Source organism: Haemorhous mexicanus, chromosome 6 (genome assembly GCF_027477595.1).
Source record: "Haemorhous mexicanus isolate bHaeMex1 chromosome 6, bHaeMex1.pri, whole genome shotgun sequence".
Lineage (NCBI taxonomy): Eukaryota > Metazoa > Chordata > Aves > Passeriformes > Fringillidae > Haemorhous > Haemorhous mexicanus.
This window is the reverse complement of record NC_082346.1, coordinates 10282521-10302410: the sequence shown is the minus strand read 5'-3', so window position 1 is coordinate 10302410 and position 19890 is coordinate 10282521. Positions and strand designations below refer to the sequence as shown.

Genomic DNA, 19890 nt, shown 5'->3' with positions numbered 1-19890 from the left:
GAGTTCTTGCATCCACACAACTTCCTACACATGCCTATGCCATAGATGCAGGAAAACTTTCCAGAAAGTTGCTGCTACTTTCTTCCATATCCTCAATTTTTAAGTACTGCTCTGTGAGACATTCTCTTCTTTTCTCTTTGAAAATAACTCTGGACTTGAATGTCCACAGAGATCAGGAATTCCCAAACAAACAGCCACCAGGCCCACAGGAATAGCAGAGAAATGAGGAAACACGAATTATTTGCTCTAACTTTTGCATACAAACCCCGGTGAATTTTACAACTTAGTTTTTCCAGTGTTGGATGCAGCCAGTTCCTGAATTAAACAATGACATTCAGTCTCTCCAGGAGCATAAAACTTCCAGCCCTTTCCTTCTGAGCAAGAAGGAAATTCTTTCTCCTTCTGAGAAAGAACTGCCATGTAGACATAAGCAAAATGCTTTAAAGCTTTCTGCTGAGGAAACATTTAAATTGGAGTCAATTTGTGCTTAAAAGGATGATTTTCCCAGTCCTTTCTCCTTTTGTTTTATTTTTAAGTAGCCCTTGCCTGTTGTACCAACATTGGCCATTTGATGGAGTCGGTAAAGTCTCGATCAGATTAGAGCTGCTCTTCCCCACTTAGAAATCAGAAGGATTCATTAATGGCATCTTTTTGTCTGCCTGATTGATTTATTTGTTTTCAAAGTGCTGCCTCGGAACCCCCCAGCCTTTTGCTATTCCCAAGCCTTTAGCAGAGTTATTTCTAGTGCCTCTAGTGCACACACCTACATTTTTCTCCATTCCTCTGGACAAAATTGTGCTCCCTCAGTAAGGAATGTGCTCTGGGTGATAAGCCTGTATTCTATATGTGTGTGAAAGGAACTATGTATTAGCAACAATGGCTCCCTTAACTATTTCAGACAGCATATATTTAGGATGGCTAAAAATAGTTTTAATTTCAGAGACTATCGGGAGCTTTGGTTGTGGATCAGGCATTCCTTGCATTCTGCAGGAAGATGCTCTGAAGACTGACAGTCATGCAGCAATCAAAGCCAGTGGCAGAAGATATTCTGCCCTGGGTTTGGGAAATTCCAGGAGTGCTGCCTGTGCAGGATTTGGGGGACACAGTAGTAGGTAGGAGTGAGTAGCACACACTAAGGTTGCTTTTTAGAATGTTTCCTAGAGCTGAAGCTTTTATGTTGCCTCAGTCAGACTCCAGAATCTAAATCATGTCTTTCATGGCTGTCTTCCTTGTAGTCTAAAAAAAACCCACCTGGAAATCAATAAAAAGCATATTAGGATGCACTGAAATTATCCCTCTACCATTGCCAGACTTGTCAATGCCAGTAACTGGGACAAAGCTGATTTAGGTCAAGGTATTTGGAGAGAAATCAGATGTGATGCTACTGCAATTTGGGCAATTAGGCAAAGAGCTCAGAGGCTGAAATAAAAAAGAGGATGGCACTCAAGGAGAATCAATCACTACCTTAAAGTCATCTAAAATTTATACATTAGAGCTGTGAGTGTGCCTCCGTTTCATCACAGTTCTGTCTCCATGAGAGGTGGGAAAGCCATGTGAGCAACGTGGCACTAAAGGAATTGCTCCTGCTACCTGTGAAATGAAATTGGTAACCTCCAGCAGGGTTACATGGTACATGTTTGGCAAAAGGCAAAGTTTTTTTTCCCAGGTTTATCTGCAGCATGTAGAATTCACATAGGCTGGGAAATTCAAGTATTCCAGGTTCTCTGGGATGTGTGGCCACTGGCAGGGAGCAATGTGCTGTCACACAGATGCAGGCAGGCTCCAAAGCAAGGCAGCTGCGCCCACCCAGTCCCTGGAAACAGTCCCTAGCCTTTGCTGCTTCCCAAGTCCTGCAGTGGGAGTGCCCTTGGAGGGGCTGGCCAAGCAGGATTTAGTAGCCTAGCAGAGGGTCAGTGCTCAGGAGAGGCTGGATGAGGTGGGTGACATTCCATCTGCATTGCTGTCCCTGGCCCTCCCTGAGATAGGGATTTAGGACAAAGTTTTGGCACATGAGGTGCTCACAGGAGTCATTCCAACACCTTGGGTGGTTTCATTACCTGAGAAGGGGATGCAGGTTGCTGAGCACCTTGGGAATTTGGGCTACTGGGTCTCCCTGAACCTGTCCATCAAGGGCAGTATTCAAGTCACCCTGACACAGCTTTTGACAATATTGGGAAACATTAGCTCTTCCTATAGTGCCTCCAAGATTTAAACCTTTGCCTAAGAGCTTGGTTAACATTTAAACTCCATTCTACAACACCCAGATACAAATTTAATTTGAATTATAAGGGATTTGCATAATATTTGGTGTTTAAATCAAAGTTTCCCTCCCTTAGTTTTGGAAGCACATAGCATTTCTGCCCTTTGGTGTGGGGCACCCCCGTCTCTTTCTGTTCTTAACAAACTATGTTATTTTTCTGATCTTTCCTTGTTTGCTTAAGACCTAGTTCACATTCCTAAATATTTTGCATAGAATCAAACTCAGTGGGCTTTGCTGTTTGTTAATTTTGGGAATTGGGTTGCAGAGAAAATTTAGGTGGCAGAGAACAAGTCTGCAAAACTGTGATTTTGGACATCTTTTCTAGTGATTCTAAAATTACTGTTGGTACAAATGAAGGTGCTGCTTTCTGACTGAAAATCATGTTATGTTGTTGTTGCTTGGGCTTTGTTTGGTATTGTCTCCCTCTCTTCGGTGCCTGTGCTCAGGTTTGGGGCATGCTTATCTCCACAAGGCTCTTCTGCTGAGCTGCTCTGTTGGCACGAGGTTGTGCAGCTCTTGAGGGAAATGAAATGAAATGTCAGTGTGTAACTGCACAGACTCACCCCCAGCATCCCCCAGCTGACCATGGTGCTGCTGGCTCCGGGCGCTGAAAGGAAGCAGGTCACAGCTTTGGCTTCCTTCTGGCCACTAGAAGGCAGGAAGTGTCTCCAAAAGGAGTTTCCAAAGCTTTGTTTGGATACAGAACCAGACTGTGGAGCAAATGCCCCTGAAGGAGAGGCTGCAGCATCTCTGGCTGCTGTGGGCTGGGAGCAGTGCAGAAGGCAAAGCCCTGCTCCGCTGCTTCTGCCTTTTGCTGGGAGGATGTTCCCTCGGGGCTGGTGCTCTCTGTAGCCAAGGTGGGGCCTCTTTAAAGGGCAGGAAATTGCCTTGTGCTCTGTGAGTCACCAGATCATCCCAAAATAGATTTTTATTTCCAAATTATTTACAAATAAAATCAAACCTAGTGAAAGGTTTGTTGATGATTCTTATTTGCTATGACAAAATGCTGTGAGGAATCTGCTGTTATCCTCCTCTGATGCTGCTTCACTCACCAAAATAAATCATTCCCTCTTAACAGAGGAGCTTTTTGCACTTCTACTCTTGCTTGAGAAGATAAAAAGTGGTTATTCTGTGTGGAGAGTAAGTAAATTAGAACGTCGCTTGTTTGAAGTGGTAACAAAAAGCCTTATTATGAATTAATGAAGTTGCTCTTATAAACAAGTTTGTTTTCTTTAAAAAGAGCTGTGAAAGTTGTCTTTGGTTGCTTTTGTTGAGTTAATGTTGTGTAACATGGAATTTGTGTCTCCTGTCTGTTTCACATTACAATTGTGCCTATAGATTTGGATGCTCTTTTGAGGTTGTTTTAAACTAAGCATTTCCATGTAACTGTGCTGTGCAATGACTCCACCACTGGTATCTCTTTTTGGGGTTTATCTACAATTTGGGAAGTCTGACATTAAACACACACAAAGCTGCAGTATGCTTGGTGCAATCAGAAATTTTCTAAATTGAAATTGGACACTCACATATCAGCAGCTGACTGATGGGTATTTCTTCATTCTCATCTAACACAGAAAACATTTTTTATGTGAGTTTTATTATTCTGTATGTGCTTAGACACTCCTCAGGCCCAGACTTCAGTCCTCATTCCCATGGCCTCCAAATTAAATTTCCAAGGGATTCCAAGTTTAAGGCAGCTTATTAAAACTAACATGGCTTTAAGAAAGAATTATCTCCATCTGCTCTAAGATTAGGCTTTCCTGCATAAAGAGGGATGCATGAGCAATACATTTTTTTAAAATATTGTTCTTAGAGCAGATGCATTTTCTGGAAAGTGACTGTATGTGGGAGGAGGAAATATAGATTATCAACACATGATGACAACACTTTCTGTCAATATATCTGTGTAATCTCTGGGAAGGTTTTAACAGAAAATCATTGAAATGTACAAAACCAGGCAGTTTATATCCCATGTACAGGGTTTAATTTTAAATTGTGTTGCCTGACTCAGGGCACTTACCTAATGTAAATGAATATTGGGCTGTATTATTAATGCTCATAAAGAGATCTATATTATGATCCATATTTTAGAATTCTCTGCCTAATGGTCTTTAGTGTAGGTATGCACAGTTTTAAAAATAGAAGGGCTCAGCCTGAGAGCTTCTACCTCCTGTAAATACTTATCAAGTGGTTCATTCAGAATTCAAATAAAGATCCATTGTCCTCCCAGTGCTTGCATAACAGCACTGCAACTCTCCATTTGAAAAACTATTATATTTTTAGGGTGGAACACAGCCCCCTGTTTTCCTCCAGCGTTGGGGTGGGAATTGTTTCATGGGGGTCTGAAACCTTCATCCCTTTGGGGCCACGGTGTGCAGGTGGGCGCTGTTCCCAGGGCACAGCAGGAAGGGCAATGCTGCCTCAGCTCCCTCTGCTCATGTCCCACACAGCAGCACAGGAGGGGATGGAGCTGCTCCAGGCATGGGCCTGGCTTGGAAATGCACTCTGCACAGAGGGGATCCTGTTCTTCCTGCTGCCCTGGAGGAGTTGTCCCAGAGGAGCAGACACAGGCAACAGGGGCCGAAAGGAGGCTCATCCAAAACTCATCATCAGAGCAGACCAGCTCCACCTGCCGTGCTGCCCTGAGCTGGCCCAGCTCTCAGATCACAGTGACAGTCTGTGATCCAGACCAAAATTATCCTCTCAAGTTTGATTAATTTTTCCCTCTGGAGTCAGTTTATCAGAAGAGTCTCGTGAAGCATCAGCGACTGTGCAGAGGGAGCAGCAAACTGGGATGTGGGTGACTGGCCAGGAGAGGAGCATGGAGGGATGGGAGTTTGTTTTCCAACTGCTTGAATGAGCAGCTTGGGTTCCTTTCCCTTTCCCTTTCCCTTTCCCTTTCCCTTTCCCTTTCCCTTTCCCTTTCCCTTTCCCTTTCCCTTTCCCTTTCCCTTTCCCTTTCCCTTTCCCTTTCCCTTTCCCTTTCCCTTTCCCTTTCCCTTTCCCTTTCCCTTTCCCTTTCCCTTTCCCTTTCCCTTGGAGCAACCCCCAGCAGAGGAGGATGACTGGATGTGCCAGGGGAATGAGATGGAAGCAGCTCTGGTTGCAGTGGTTAAGCAGTTTGGATTTTCATGCATGCTTTCATCTGTGAAGGGCAGACATGCTAGAGAGGTTTCTTTACCATATGGGTGATCTCTAGTTTGCTATTTTTGGTACCCTATTTTTGGTGCTATGTACCATAATTTATAGGCTATGAGAACAAATTCAATATAAGAGGCATGTTCACAAGATGAATAATGTAAAGGTACTCTCTGTTGCACTGCAAACTTCATTTTCATTTCACTGAATTTCAGACTAGTAAATTTTTTTTTGAGCATTGGAATGTGGGGAAAAAAGTAGTTATCGACTTATCTTTAGTGAGTTTATTTTAAGGAAAAAGAAGCAAAACAGATGTGCACAGCTCATTGGATATTTTTTTCCCTGAGAGAAGTTCAAACATGAGAAGCTGACACCTCTTGCACCTGGCAGACATTGGACAAATTCATCTTAAGTGCCACTTAATTGATTGCGGAACACTGCAGTTCAATCAACTGCAATAAAGTTAATTGAACCTCTCCAATGAAATGTGACTTAAACCAAAGGATTCAAAACAGGAACAGGTACTAATTAATGGAGGCCATTATTTTTAATAGGACAGGGTCCAAGGAATTGAGTGATGTTTAAATGTTCTGTGTAGTCTCCTGAGGATGGAAGTCACTTACTTGCAACAACTTTCAGGTTAGATATAAGTATGCAAAATCCAAAATTTTAGAGAAGATTGCTAATTTGACACAGTTCTGCCTTTTAAATCATGCCATGGATAGGAGAGGAGAAGCAGGCCTTAAACCAGCTGCTGCTATTTTGGGGTATCACTGGATTAGTTTGGGATCAAAGCTGATACCCCAAAATAGCAGCAGCTATTTTGGGGTATTAGTTTGATCCCAAACTAATCCAGTGAGTTTGTACTTACTAGAAGAAAACAAGTTGTGTATTTCCCTTGAGGGAGGTCAGACACTGGCATGGGGCCAGTCCTAGGTGGGTGAAACAGAGGTGAGTGTATGACCATCTTTATAGGCTGGTTTGACTAAAGTTAGACACATTCAAAAAAAATTAAAAAGGTCTTTGAAGGACTCACAGCTGTTACACTCCATTCAGGTTTCCAACTTTGCCATATTATTAAAACATGTGTTTAACCAAGGCAGGACATTACTCCCACATATGTTTGTAGAATGCTAGGAAAGTAAGGGGAAAATAAAGTCTATTTATGCTTTTGGTAGCTTTACACAGGAAAAAAAAAATAATACAAACTGGTTACACCCAGGACAGAAATTACAAAAAAAAGGCACTTCTTCTCAGAAGTTCTGGGCCTAAAAGGAATAGCAGGGACAAGAAAACGGAGAAGTTCCAAGATGGAGCTTGGCTAAATGTTAAGAAACAAATTTTGTGATGCAGTTGCCATGACAACCAAGGAGTCTGGAGTTTATGATCTGAGATGCCTCTTCCTTCCAGTGCCTCTCTCAGAAATAGATGTTCCTGAGCGCAACTGCAGCTTTGGTGCAACTCGTGGGGATGAAGTGGCTGAGCCCTTCCTTTACAGCTCTGCTGTCTCCAGGCAGAGACCTCATCCCTCAGCGTTTCTGCCACTGCTGGATCAGCCCAGGAAAAAGTCTTTGCCTGACTGGAGCAGCCCTGCAGATCCCAGGCTCCACCAGGCTCCAGCCTGTCCTGCTGCCCTCACCCAGAGCAAGCACCAGGCAGTGACATCTCCCTTTGCCACGGGAGCTGCAGCAGAGAAGGCACAACGTTCCCCATGAGCAAACAGGGGCAAATGTGGTGACAGGATGGAATCCAAAACTTCAGCACATTGTCTCTCCACAGGGTGTTTTCTTTCGGACATCTTATCTCTTGTTTGTGTGCCCCAATACAGGAGTTGATGCCAAGACATTTGTACTGTAGCAAGGCTACAAATGATTTTGGTGTTTTTCCCTTAATTCATATGTGCTTTTTTCCTGAGAGGCTGTCAAATACTTCCTTATAATATTTCTTCTTCTGGAGAAACCCCATAAATTACAGGATTCAGGTGGGCAGTTGCCTCCTTTGATCACCTAGTCCAATTCCATGCTCACTGGCTTCATCTTTACATCAGGCCATGCAGTAAGGCCACCAGGGCAGGCAAATCTATGAGCAAGTGAATTACTGCAAAAACATCATTAATGCAAGATGTCAGCTGGAATTTCCACATCCTTGTATCCCTGCTTCTGGGAAGGTTTTTGTTTTTGTTTTTGTTTTTAATTTTTAAAGCACCTTTTAGATCAACAGAGTGCATGAAGCCTCTGAAGCATCTTTTACACCAATGTAGATTAAATGGGATATGTTCAAACACCTGTGAGAATCAGTGATGTTTATGTGGGAGATCAGAATGTAAACAAACTTCCCATTTCTATTAGAAAATCTTCAGGAATTTTCCAGAGACTATTCAAGGCCTGTTTCAGAAACTGTTGAAATAAATGAATAGTTGGAGCCTGGTGGACTGAAGCCACTTGCTTCTCTCTATTTAAGCTTCTGTGGTGGGGTAGGAATAATTGGGTTTGCAGAGACAAATTAATAAAATAATTTCCATTATGGGACTCATTTATATATTATATTATTGCTTTCTATTTTAATCTAAGACACAGGTTAAAGTCATGTGCAAGCTTTTTGAGACAGTGAATCTTGATATCATTTGTGGTGAAGTGCATTTTGTGAGCACATTAAATGTCATTACACCAAAGCATCCTTTGGCTTTGGATCTTTTTGACTTGCATCCTCCTTTGGATCTTGCCTCCTCCTTTGGATCTGCATTCAGGCCTTTCCTGGGATGCTCAATAAGAAGTATGCTGCCAACAGAATTTGCTCAAATTTACTTTCACAGAAGCCTTTCTGGATTCACTATGTACCCTTGTGCTGTCCATGAGCCCGTTAAATCCAGCTTTAGAATGAATTTAGAGGATAAAATAATAGAGTTTTTGACACTAAATATGCTTGTCAGGTGCATATCTGGGACATTTGTTCTGGTTTGTGCTAAATGCTGTTCCAGCCCATCCCAGTATGGCCACAAACACCACAACCCCTTGCTGGTTTTCAGTGAGTGACCCCTGGGTTGGCACTGTGGGTACACTGAGAGCACAAATAACTTCCCCAAAAGTCTCTGGGTCACTGTGTCTTTCTTCCTCTCACATTTGAGTCTCCAGATGGGAAACTCTTACTGGCTGCTGACAGGCAGTGCCACGTGCACAGCTCTGTGGTTAGTTGAAATGCAGAAGCATCATTTGAGCCTGCAAAATCACTTGGGAGCTATTTATTTTCGCTGGTACAAATTGTGATTGGGTTTGTGTGTGTGAAATGTTTATCAAAAAGGGTGAATTTTAAAAAGTGTGTAGGCAGGGGGTTGAAAGTGTGTGTAACGGGTTTGGGGGTTTGTTGGGGTTTTTTTTCCAAGTAGTTCAGTGGATAAGGAAGAGCTTCTGAGAAGCTTGTTCTGGGAGGATGTGATTCCCAACTTCAACCATGGGCATCCCAAGCATAACAATGGAGTTCTGTCTACTTAATTGCTGTTGAAAATGATTGACTGCCTTTTTCACTGAGGGAATGTTTTGGTAATGGAAGGATTAGAATGATGCATTGAAGAAATCAATTTTTTTTTTAATCCTTTTTTTTTTTTTTAATTAATAGAACAAAGTCTGCAAAAATCTCTTTCTCTGGTAGTGGTTATTTTTTTCCTTTTGCACCTTCCTACGGGAAGGCTGCTCTGGTGAATGTGTTCCAGCTCAGGCATCTGCCAGCTTACAATGTGCAGGTTATTTTACTATTATATTATATTTTATTACATTTTATTACATTGTACTATATTATATTGCATTTTATTATATTCTGTTATTTTTCAACCTATTGCATAACTGCATTTCAACGGAAAAAAAAGGTTTTTTTCAGCCTGTTTAGACTATTTTTAAAGACATTCATGAGATCATATTACTTCATCAATTAATTCTCTCAAAGTAATTTCCATCCCACAGCCCAGTAAGCAGATGATAATAAAGGATGACTTTCAAGCATACAGAATTCTGAGGGTTTTCCCAAGAGTCCAGAGAGGATAGAGGAGAGTTGTTGAAATTGTGAGGTGTTCCAAAGGACAGTTTTCCGTACATTTTGTTTGTTGCGTGACCAGATTTCATTGATGTAGCATAGACCCAGCCTCCTCACATGTCTATTTCTATTATCTATTTTCACTTATTTACCAAGGACATGGCAGAAAAACGTTTTGTGGAATTGTAGAAGGAAAATAAGAATCTCGGATTTTGCAGTGAAAGATTGCAGAAAATATGCAAAAAGATTGGGTTGAAAACGAGGGAAAGACAAATTTGTGCCTGGAAAACAACTTTACTCTTTGTTTCTAGAGCTTCCTTCCAAACTTCTAGCTGCTAAAACAGAAAGTCGTTTTTGAGTGTTTTAAAGAGTGGGATTACATTTCATACAGAGAACACAGGTGATTATGAAATGAATTGGCACAGTTGGAATAGATACCTGCTTTACTGGTTTACAAACTCCCCCTTGCCAAAGCTTGAAGTGGAAGTGGAGAGAGATTTGCCTCAAATTACTCACACCTGGAAAAGTTTTGCTGAATAAATCAAACTAAAACTGTCAGACAAACCTGCTTGAACTCTGGTGTCTCACTGCTTAACAACCCATCCTGCAGACATTTGGCTTCTGGATGAAATTTTGAAGAAGGGTAAAAGAAATAATGTCACTTATAAGCTGTTGACAATTCCCAAATTATTACTACGTAATCATGCTCCAGTTTTACCCTCTGAGGTGCTAAAGACTGTGAAGATGAGGTTCTGCTCTGCTGGTTCCATGATCCTTTCGTTCTCTAGTATTTCAGCAGGACTCTGAGTTAAAGAACCTCCAGCTCTCCTATCAATATTTTTATTTTATTTATTTTCAGTTCCAGCTTTTGTAACTGTGCCTTTTCAACAAAGCTGCTATAAACAGTCATTTATAGGTTCTGTTTCTGAGGCAGCTTTAAAAAAATGTGTTGTATATATTTGCTCCTGCTCTAAATGTTAAATATCATTGCACAGAACGATGGGAACAGATGGGATGCTGCATAAGCTGTTTATCATATTACACATTTATCACTTTCCGCTAGTGAAGTGTACATGTGTTTGATTAATATTGACTTTTGATTTATTTGGAGGGCTCTATTTTTTGACAGCATTACGGATTACATGGTAATCCTTACTGGCTTCCAAGCTGAAATTTATTTCCAGTAAATATAGAGTGGATGCATTCCATAATTCTTAATTACATGATTTTTTTTTTTCCTGTGAAAAAGAATTACCTGTTTGAGGCTTTAATACTGGAAGGAATTCAGAAGTAAATGGATAACGCTGTTTGCTTCAGTATTTTAGACAGATTAAATTTAGATGCCATTGGCCCAGCTAAATAAATATCTCTTGGAATTAAATACCAGATGCTAAGGAGGTGTAAAATAAAGCAAACCATCAAGAGTCCTATTTAAATCAATATTCTTTTATACCCTCCACCTACAGAATGAGAGAACTTCGTCTTTGCCTGCTCAACAGGTCTGGATGTTCAGCATGTGTTCCACCTACGTCACAGTGGATGGAACCAAAAAAGCATCTCCAAAAGCACCCTGAGCTCAGGCACTGAGCACAAGTTTGTCCTGGAGGCTCCCCACTGCAGCACTCTGCTGAAAAGATGCTTTACCAATGCACTGGTTCATTAAAATGCTCAGCTCATTTGGCTCAGCTGAAGCCTGAAGAAAAGGAAGGTTTTCCTTCCAGACAGTGGATGGAAAAATTATTTCAAGTAGGAATGGGGCGGCTCATGCTGTTTGTTCTGCTAAACAGCAATAATATTTAATGAGAGACTCTGCTCTGAACTGTAAATCCTTCCGAGTGTGAGATGCCCAGCCTGTCAGAATAAATAGAGGAGGCTAAAAACACTTACTTTGAAAATGACTGTTCATTTTTGGAGGCATTGAGTGATCTCAGTGAAATATTACTGAGTCAGTGGAATTTTGGAGAGAGATCAACTTCCCAGCATGTATCCTGGCAGCAGCTCTTCCTCCATTCCTCAATATCTTTTATGTTCAAATAGCACAGGCAGCACTTCAATCTTACATGTTGTCATCATTCAAATTTCAGATAACTTTCAGTGACTCCTTATAGATTGAATGAATAAATAAATTACTTTTAGTCGTGCTAATTTACGGTTTTTATGCCTCTGCTTTCTTCTATGTCTATTAATTGATATTATGGAAAGACAAATCCAGCAAAAAGGATGATTTAGCACTAGAAATTACTGAGAGTGTGTATATATATATATATATATATATATATATATATATATATTTAATTTTTTTTTCTAAGGTAAGTGTTGCAGTGCAATTTGGCATAACCACAATAACTGCTCAGGGCTTCATGTATTTAACTCTTCTTTTTCCATGGACACTCTTTGGGCCTCCTATGGCCCTGTTGCCTTTGCTTCCAGGACAGGAGTTCCTTCCAGAAACTTGCAGAAGGAAAATTCTAGTAATTGTAAATAAAACATGTAAAGGGCAGGATTTGGTTGAATTTATTAGATGCGCATTTCCCAAAGGAGTAGCTTTGTTTTCTGGTCATCATGTCAGCTATGCACTATTCCTTAAATACATATTTCATGACAAGGTAGTAACTAGAAATTCTGTTCCTATCTGTTCCTTCCACATTCTTTTTATAAAAATGATAGAACAAAAATTTTCTGCATTTTGGGCTAAAAGACTCCTTCCTTTCTGTGCAGGTTAACAATGAGAATGTAGTGAAAGTTGGCCACAGGCAGGTGGTGAACATGATTCGACAGGGGGGCAATCACCTCGTGCTGAAGGTTGTCACAGTAACCAGGAATCTTGATCCAGATGACACAGCAAGGAAGAAAGGTACATTTTTCTCTCTTCCTAATGGACTCTTCTGCTCTTCCTTCACAGAAAACCAAGTATGGGCATGAAATTGCTGTTTTCTAAATTCTGATTTATTAGACTTTGCTTCTCAAATTTGAAATGCCCTGTTGTTGTTTAATTTGGAGGGATTTAATTCTGTTAGATTAGACACTAACATGTGGCCAAAAGAGCAATATTGTCTCATCATGCTTGGCATTAATCGTTATGAGTTTTTCACATGTATATGTTTGAGGATCTTGTAGTAAAATTTCTTGCAGTGGTGAGAGAGGAAAAGCACTAAGAAGAGCTAAGATCTTTTGTTAATTTCAAATGTACTTGAAATGAGGGTAGTTTAGCAGTGTTTCTCACCCACCCATGAAAACTTCACCCCCCCAAAAAAAGAAGAAACAAAAAAGGAATTTGCACTGTTTCCTTCACCTTAGATGCACCAGAGTTTGGTTTCCCAGCTATGCTGGGAAGTCATTAGGCCCTCATAATTATCATTAAGCAGGAAAGATTGCTGCTGCTCACTGGTGCTCCTTGCAGCTGCAGCACATTGCTGAAAGTTCCTGTTCCTCCCACAGTCCCCTGAGCTCTCACACACACACCTGGCTCTTCAGCACGGGGGCAGGTGAGGAGCTGGCACTGCAGGATTCCTCCTGCTCCACAAAATTAAAACTTTCTCTCTGTGCTGGAAGTGTTTTTCACCTCCACTGCTTATTAATAATAATAACAATTAAAAAGCAAAAAAGAATGAGACCAGCTTGTGGGGTGGAGGGGAAAGGCTGTATTAAACTAAATCATGGTCCTGCTTTATTTTTGGCTTGATGGAAAGACTGTTCACTCATTTTAAACCTTTTTGCCTCTGCCTTTGGTATATATCATACTGACCTTAAATGTAGTGATAGGACAGGAGGCAGTGCTTTAAACTGAAAGGCAGCAGGTTTAGGGTAAATATTAGTGGGAAATTCTTTACTGTGAGGGTGGTGAGGCCTGGCACAGGGTGCCCAGAGAAGCTGTGGCCACCCCACTCCTGGAAGTACACAGGGCCAGGATAGGTGAGACTTTGAGCAACCTGGGACAGTGGAAGGTGCCCCTGCCTGTGGCAGAGGGGTTGGAATGAGATGATCTTTTCTGACCAGCAGAAATATTTGTTGCCAGGACACTAAAGCAGAGATGGAAGTTTCTGTGCTAGATTATTGCCTGGATATCTTAAGACCTTATATATTCTGAGGATCACCCATTTCCCTTAGAGTAACCTTAACAGTTCGGGTCCTGTATTTCTTAGATTGAACAGTTTCCTCAAAGACTAAATTTATCTGCCAGAGATTGGCTGATGCCCAGGAGGTTTTAGCCCTGCATATTTCTCAGAAGGGGCACCACTGCTGTGAGGTCCTTTCTCTAGAAAGTCCTTTTCCTGCTGGGAAACAGAAGTGCTCAGTTATTTAGCTTTAAATGTTTCTATGTATCCTGTTACATAAAAGCTTGCGGATGTGTCAAGCAACCTACGCTAGAGCAAGAAACAGTGGAGAAATTCAGTCCATGAAAAGCATCTCAGGGCTTTTTCCTCCACATGTAGGTATTTATTCTCGCCTTATTTCATGGAGCTTATTCTTTTAAATGGCTATGGAATTGTGGCTGTGAGCACAGGGCTTCCAGAGGGTGTGTTTTGGCTGACACTTATGTGTTTTTCTGTTCCATGCACAGCCCCACCACCTCCTAAGCGAGCTCCAACCACTGCACTGACCCTGCGCTCTAAGTCCATGACCTCAGAGCTTGAAGAGCTTGGTAAGAAAGTGTTTTTTGGCAAGCATGCTGGCTTGGTGGAGATGTAAATATCTATCTATATGTCTCTATGTGAAATTGATGAAGGGAGCTGCACTGTGTACAGTGTCTAGAGCAGAGGAGGTTTTAAGAATGCTGCATCTTTGGAGAGTTCAAAATGTGCATGACTCGCATGAATTATTTTTGTGGAGACTTGTGCCTTTACTGCTGCGCAAGGGAATGTTGATACATTTTATGCATCATCAAAGTTTGGCACATCTACCAAAAAAGAAAAAAAAAAAAAAAGAAAAGAAAAAAAGAAAATAATGCTGTATCATGTTTTGTTAGCTTTGCTTTCTAAATTTTCAGTTCATCTAATATTGTTTTATTTTAAATTTCTGTGGCCTCTCATTAGTGGATAAAGGTAAGCTGCAAGAAGCTGTTATTAAAAGCTGACAGTGTTAAAGCAGCTTCAACTTCAACTTGTTTCATTTGATCTGAAAAAGTGCATATTATGATATCACTTTGACTTCAGTGCATGATATAAACTTAATTCCTCTCACTATTGGTAATAAAAATTATTGAGCATTCAGTCTTTTATTTGCTAGTTTTGAGAAATGTGGTTGTAGATTCCTTTGCTTGATCATCCACATTCTAGATATGCATAATTTTTCAGGAATTTACATTCATTTTCTAGAAATGAGGAAGGTAATTGTCCTTTGCTTCCTGGTTTTAATCTGTTAGGTCATTAAAAGGTAGAATTTCTGCAGCTAGACTAAGACATGGAAATATGAATAAATCGCATATGAGAAAAGCCCAGTGCATATTTCTGTGTGGCTACAACAGTATAACAGAGTGTTTAGCAAGTGAGAAATGGGTATAAAACCAAACCACATCCCTCATTGCAGAGTAATAGATGATGATAATCCACACAATAAAACCATTTTTCCATGTAATTCTACAATTAAATACTTAATTTTATGATCTTGGGGTTTTCCTGACATGGACTCATCTGAAGGCCAACTGGAAGGAATCATAGCCTTGTGGCCCCTTTTTTCCCTGTAAGTCAGTGTTTTTTGGGGCAGATGGACCCCATCCATCCTTTAGTGAGCCAAGTCGCGTAACTCCAGTGGGAGTCTCCCAGCAAAGTGGTGCTGAAGTAGGTAGTGTCTTCTCTATGGTGTAACAACCAAATGAAGACCAAGAAAAAACACCCCAGTCTGATTATTTAGCTCCAGCAAGTCTCAGAAAATTTGGTTTTTATGTACAAGGAAGTTTAGGAGCTTAACTCAAGGTATCATCAGCTTGTGAATGCTCCATCATTTTTCTTCCAGGATTAAAATGTAAAATATTATTTCTGGAGCACACTTTGTGGGTCTGGGTGTTATTTGCTTTTCTTTCATGGAGTGCTGAGAGCTTGTAAAACTTTGCTGGTTTATCAACCACCTTTCCCAAGGGGACAGCAACACTTAAGCACCATTTTTGCCCCTTTTTTATCCCCTTCTGCCAATTGCTTTCAAGCTGAGGATATTCTTCTATTTCTCTGACTTTTCAATCCTCCACAGGAGATATTGATCTTAAAGCAGAAGCAGCACTTTCCTAGAGGAGAATAGCTTGTTAATAGTAATGTCCCCAGTGGAGAACATCATATTTTAGCTTTCCTACTCCCCTGCTCAAGCTATGGCCCTTGCTCTGCTGTTTGTCCTCACCAAGTGGCAGAAACCACTGCAACTCCTTTAACAAGCAGCCATGGGACAAATTTCCATTTTTAAGCACATTTCCCATTCATGCCTTTATCCAGATGGGGCAGACATTGCAGTGGCTGGAGTTTTCTCTTCTGAGAAATAGTCCTGCACCGTGTTCCAGAGGTGTTTGTGCTCTAGGAAAGCTGTAGTAGTGGCAGAAATTTGCTTTCTTCCTGTGAGACTCAGTACATTTGCCACCCTAGCAAACAATGTGACTGCTGTTCCAAATAACATCTGTTGTCTACCTATTTTCGTATTTGTCCTGAAAAGGGCTATTATCAGAAGGGACAAGAATTCTTAAATTGCACAGCAACTGAACAAGCTTCCACAGGGAAAGTGTTCTCCCTATCATCAGTTAAAAGTTGTCTCCTGACATAAAACACAGCTTGTATGTGTGTATTTATCTATAATTTATATATCCCTCTATGTATTTGTCTATATATTGGACATCTGTGAGAGCTATGAGAACACCCACATTTTTATAGCCATTAAACTCTCTAATGAATGAGCATTCCTTTCATGCCATATATGTGCAAACCAAATAGGAAGAACCTATAAAAGAGCACTGTGGATGTTCTCATCAATACCCATGTGTAACCCTTTTTCCTGAACTGGAGAAGCTCGTGGTCTCAATAACATCTCATGACAAAGAATCCCACGGGCTAATTATGTGCTGTGTACAGATGTATTTCCTTTTTATTGGTTTTGAATGTGATGCCTTTAATTTTATTGAATGTCCCTTGTTATGTAGTAGAAGAAAAATATAAATAGACACTCCCCATTTGTTTTCCCTTAGAATGCATAGTTTTGTAATATCTTCTAGCTAAGGTAAATGTAATATATATTTTTTTTACTTGTCCATCTTGCAGTCATTAGAGTCACTTCCTTTGCCTGGCTCTGAACCCTACTTACAGTTTTATTGACATGTTTTGAGCTATTCTGTTCTTCACAATACAGAGCAGACCATCTGAGCTGTTCTCTTTCAAATTAATTAATCCAAAAGATGGCAGTGTGCTAATGATTCCTTTCCATTTCAATCTGCAAAGATTTGGGAATGCCTGATGTTGTCATAGTTTGACAGCCCTGGTATCAATAAGTTGCCCCAATTACTGCTTTTAAAAAAGAACTTAGAAAAAAAAATTCTGCATGTATCCCTAATAACTGCAGGGGAGAAACTCCTCATAAACCCTGATAAACAGCTTGGCAAAAGCAGATGTTATCTACTGTAGTTTGAGAGATACCTGTTTAGCAGAGGTGAGCAAGGAGAGACTGGCATCTTAGAGGGAAGGATAATGTTTGCACTCAAAATGACAGACGAGGATTTAGCATATAAAAAATTACCTTCAGAATTGATTCACAGTTCCTTCCCTTTCTATTTCCAAGCTTCAGTACGGAAGAAGAAGGGTAAGGGGAAGCATTTTGTCTCTTGTTTAACCTGTTTCTCACCTTTCCATAGTGAAGGATAATAACAATGTAAATGTTGGCATATGGTCCAGTTTATTTTATGGTGTCAAATGTACATTAATTATTGTATATGTTTTTTTAGTTATTTAGTTGATAAATTGCAAACACACTAAGAAACTCAAACAGAAGACCACATTCAAAAATATCCCCTGCATTTCTTCCTTTTGTCTCCTTTCCTTCACCTTGCCTTTTTTTTCTTTCTCTGCACCTGACTCTTCTCCCACCCCTTTCATCTCATCTCCTCACAGTTCCTGTGCTGACTGGCAGCCACAGAGAATTAGTGGCCAGTGACCCCCAGTGCAGTCCCACATTAGTGACCCCGCTCGTGTCCCCAACAGCCACACGTTTCCCCATGCCCACACTGTGTCTGGCTCAGGAATCAGGGATCTCGCACACCACACCTGAGCTTCTCACCCTCAGAAATGCTGCTCTGTCTGGTAGAACATCTTCCACGCTGTCCTGTATGCATGGAGTGCCCTCCCTGGACTGATTCATGAGGCCACCTACCACCTTCTCCTTGAAATCTCTCCCAAAGACCCACCTTCCCTAGATCCCCAGTGAGCAATCATCCCAGCACTGATGGTGAGGCAGGGGGACAGGTAGAAATAGCAGTGCTATTTTAATAGTTTTCATGAATGTATTTCTGTGTACAGAGAGTTTGTTTGTGTTGAGCTGTACTTTTTCCATGCTCCTGTACGTCATTTTGCTTCCCTAGATTGTGAGCTCTCCCGAGCAGGGGCTGTTCATTTCCAGCTTCTCATGGAGCCTGGCCCAAGGAAGAGTCTCCCACTTCCCTGAGCCCCTGGGTGGTAGCTGGTGAACAACAGGCTGTGTCCTGCTCTTGGATGAGGTTCAGTGTCATGGAAAGGAAATCTAGGCTGTAGGCAGTGTCTTCTCTCAGCAGGGAAGCTTTTCCTTTTTGACATTTAATAGGATGGAATTGGGTTATTTTCCACTCTTTATTTTCCTGCTCTTTCTTGACCTCCTTTCAGGTGGTTACCAGAGGTTCCAGCTAGGGATATTTGCCATTCTCCATTCAGAGAGCAGAACAGAATAAATCACAGTGCTACTGAAAAATATTTTTTGGCAGCATATAAAAAAAAAAAATCTTTCTGTTGTTGTGTAGAGTCTTCTGTCAACCATGAATTCAGTTTTCTGGGTCAGAGATGAGGGAGGCATTAAGATAATAATAATGGCTTCTGTGGTTCTTGTCTGACTGGTCTTGTTGATTATCTCTGGTGATGGGTTCTGGTTCATTGGGAAAGCAGGGGAAAGGCAGGACAGGACATATTTTTTGCTATTCAGGATAGAAGATAGGGTATTTTTGTCTAAAAAGTTGATAAAATCCTTAGGTTTGGAGCAGCATGGCATAGGCAGTTCTGTCATTTTACTGCAGTTACATAGCATGAATTTAACTAAAATTTAACTTCATCTGTGCCACTGACTTTCTGCTTGCAGTAGTTGCCTGAGTCAGAGGTAGCTTCCAACCTTGAAATGCATTTGTGGAAGGGTCGTGTTTCCAAACTACTTTCTGGATTTTGTGGGATACCTGGGATGGGGTAGAGGTGTTCTTCTTTCCTGTGCCTCGTAGTTTTCCAAGAACCGTTGTATGAGTAAGTTATGGCAACGTGCAAACCAAGAGTTGTAGCAGCAACTTCCTGGAGGCAGCACTTATAATGTGACTCCATTAATACTGAACAATAACCAGGATATTCATGCAGCAAATTGAAATGAAAGTTTGAAAACACTCTGAAAATGAAAGATTAAGGGAAAAGTTTGAGGTCATAATTTTCATCATCACAATGGGAAAATAGGTATCAGAGCTTCAAAATTAACATTTTAAAACTTAAAACCTAACTCTGTTCATAATAAGTTTATGCAGCTGGTGGAGAGCTTAGTTTTAAATGGCTTTTCCTTTAGTTTTTGTTTTGACTTATGAATAACTCCTTGTGGAGGGAGAATTTGAAAATTATATGATCCTTAAGGAACACATCCATAAGCTAAGATCTGTAAATGTCTAGATACATGATTTAAAAGTTTCCTGCTCCTCAGCTTTCTTTGCTGCCAGGAAATGGGTTTGATTTAGTGAGTAATTTGGGATTTTCAGTGAAAGCTGAAGTGGACAGTGTTGAATTTTAAAATATCTAATATAAAATCCTGTAAGAGAAAGGACAAAATGAAGAACAGAGCAGGTTAAATTTCCACAGCAAAATGGAAATGACAAATAATCCTTCTGCATTAATAAATAATCTGCTGGCAGTGTCACATGGGTGTCAGTTGTGAGCTGGGGTGGTGCTTTGTTCTTAGATTTGATATGGTAATCAATATAAAATATTGATATATACCATATACTGCTAAAGTATGTGTGTTGGTCCTGGTCTTTGGGCTTTGGTGTGGGCTGCAGTACCAACCACAAATAAAGGATTTTCTCCTTTGAAGGGTTTAGATTCTGTCACCACCTCACAGATACACAATAACTGTGGTATCATCAACACAGAATATTGTCACCTGGCATCAAGTCTGACTGGCATTTGAATAGAAAAAATATCAGTTGATGGCATTCAAAAGAGATATTATTAGCTCTGTCTGCAATGAGCATTCCCACTTCATCCCATTCCTGTTGTCCATTGTTTCAAAGGTGG

General features: G+C 40.7%; 1 protein-coding gene across 9 annotated transcripts in view; it reads left to right on the top strand.

Moving 5' to 3' along the window:
• SHANK2 (SH3 and multiple ankyrin repeat domains 2) overlaps window positions 1–19890 on the top strand; it is a 281678-nt gene that overhangs the window by 227990 nt on the left and 33798 nt on the right. For all 9 annotated transcript variants that reach the window (XM_059848439.1, XM_059848436.1, XM_059848432.1 and 6 more), the window contains 2 exons: window positions 12140–12275; window positions 13983–14063. In XM_059848439.1, coding sequence (XP_059704422.1) covers window positions 12140–12275; window positions 13983–14063 — 217 coding nt within the window. The remainder of the gene's footprint in view (window positions 1–12139; window positions 12276–13982; window positions 14064–19890) is intronic.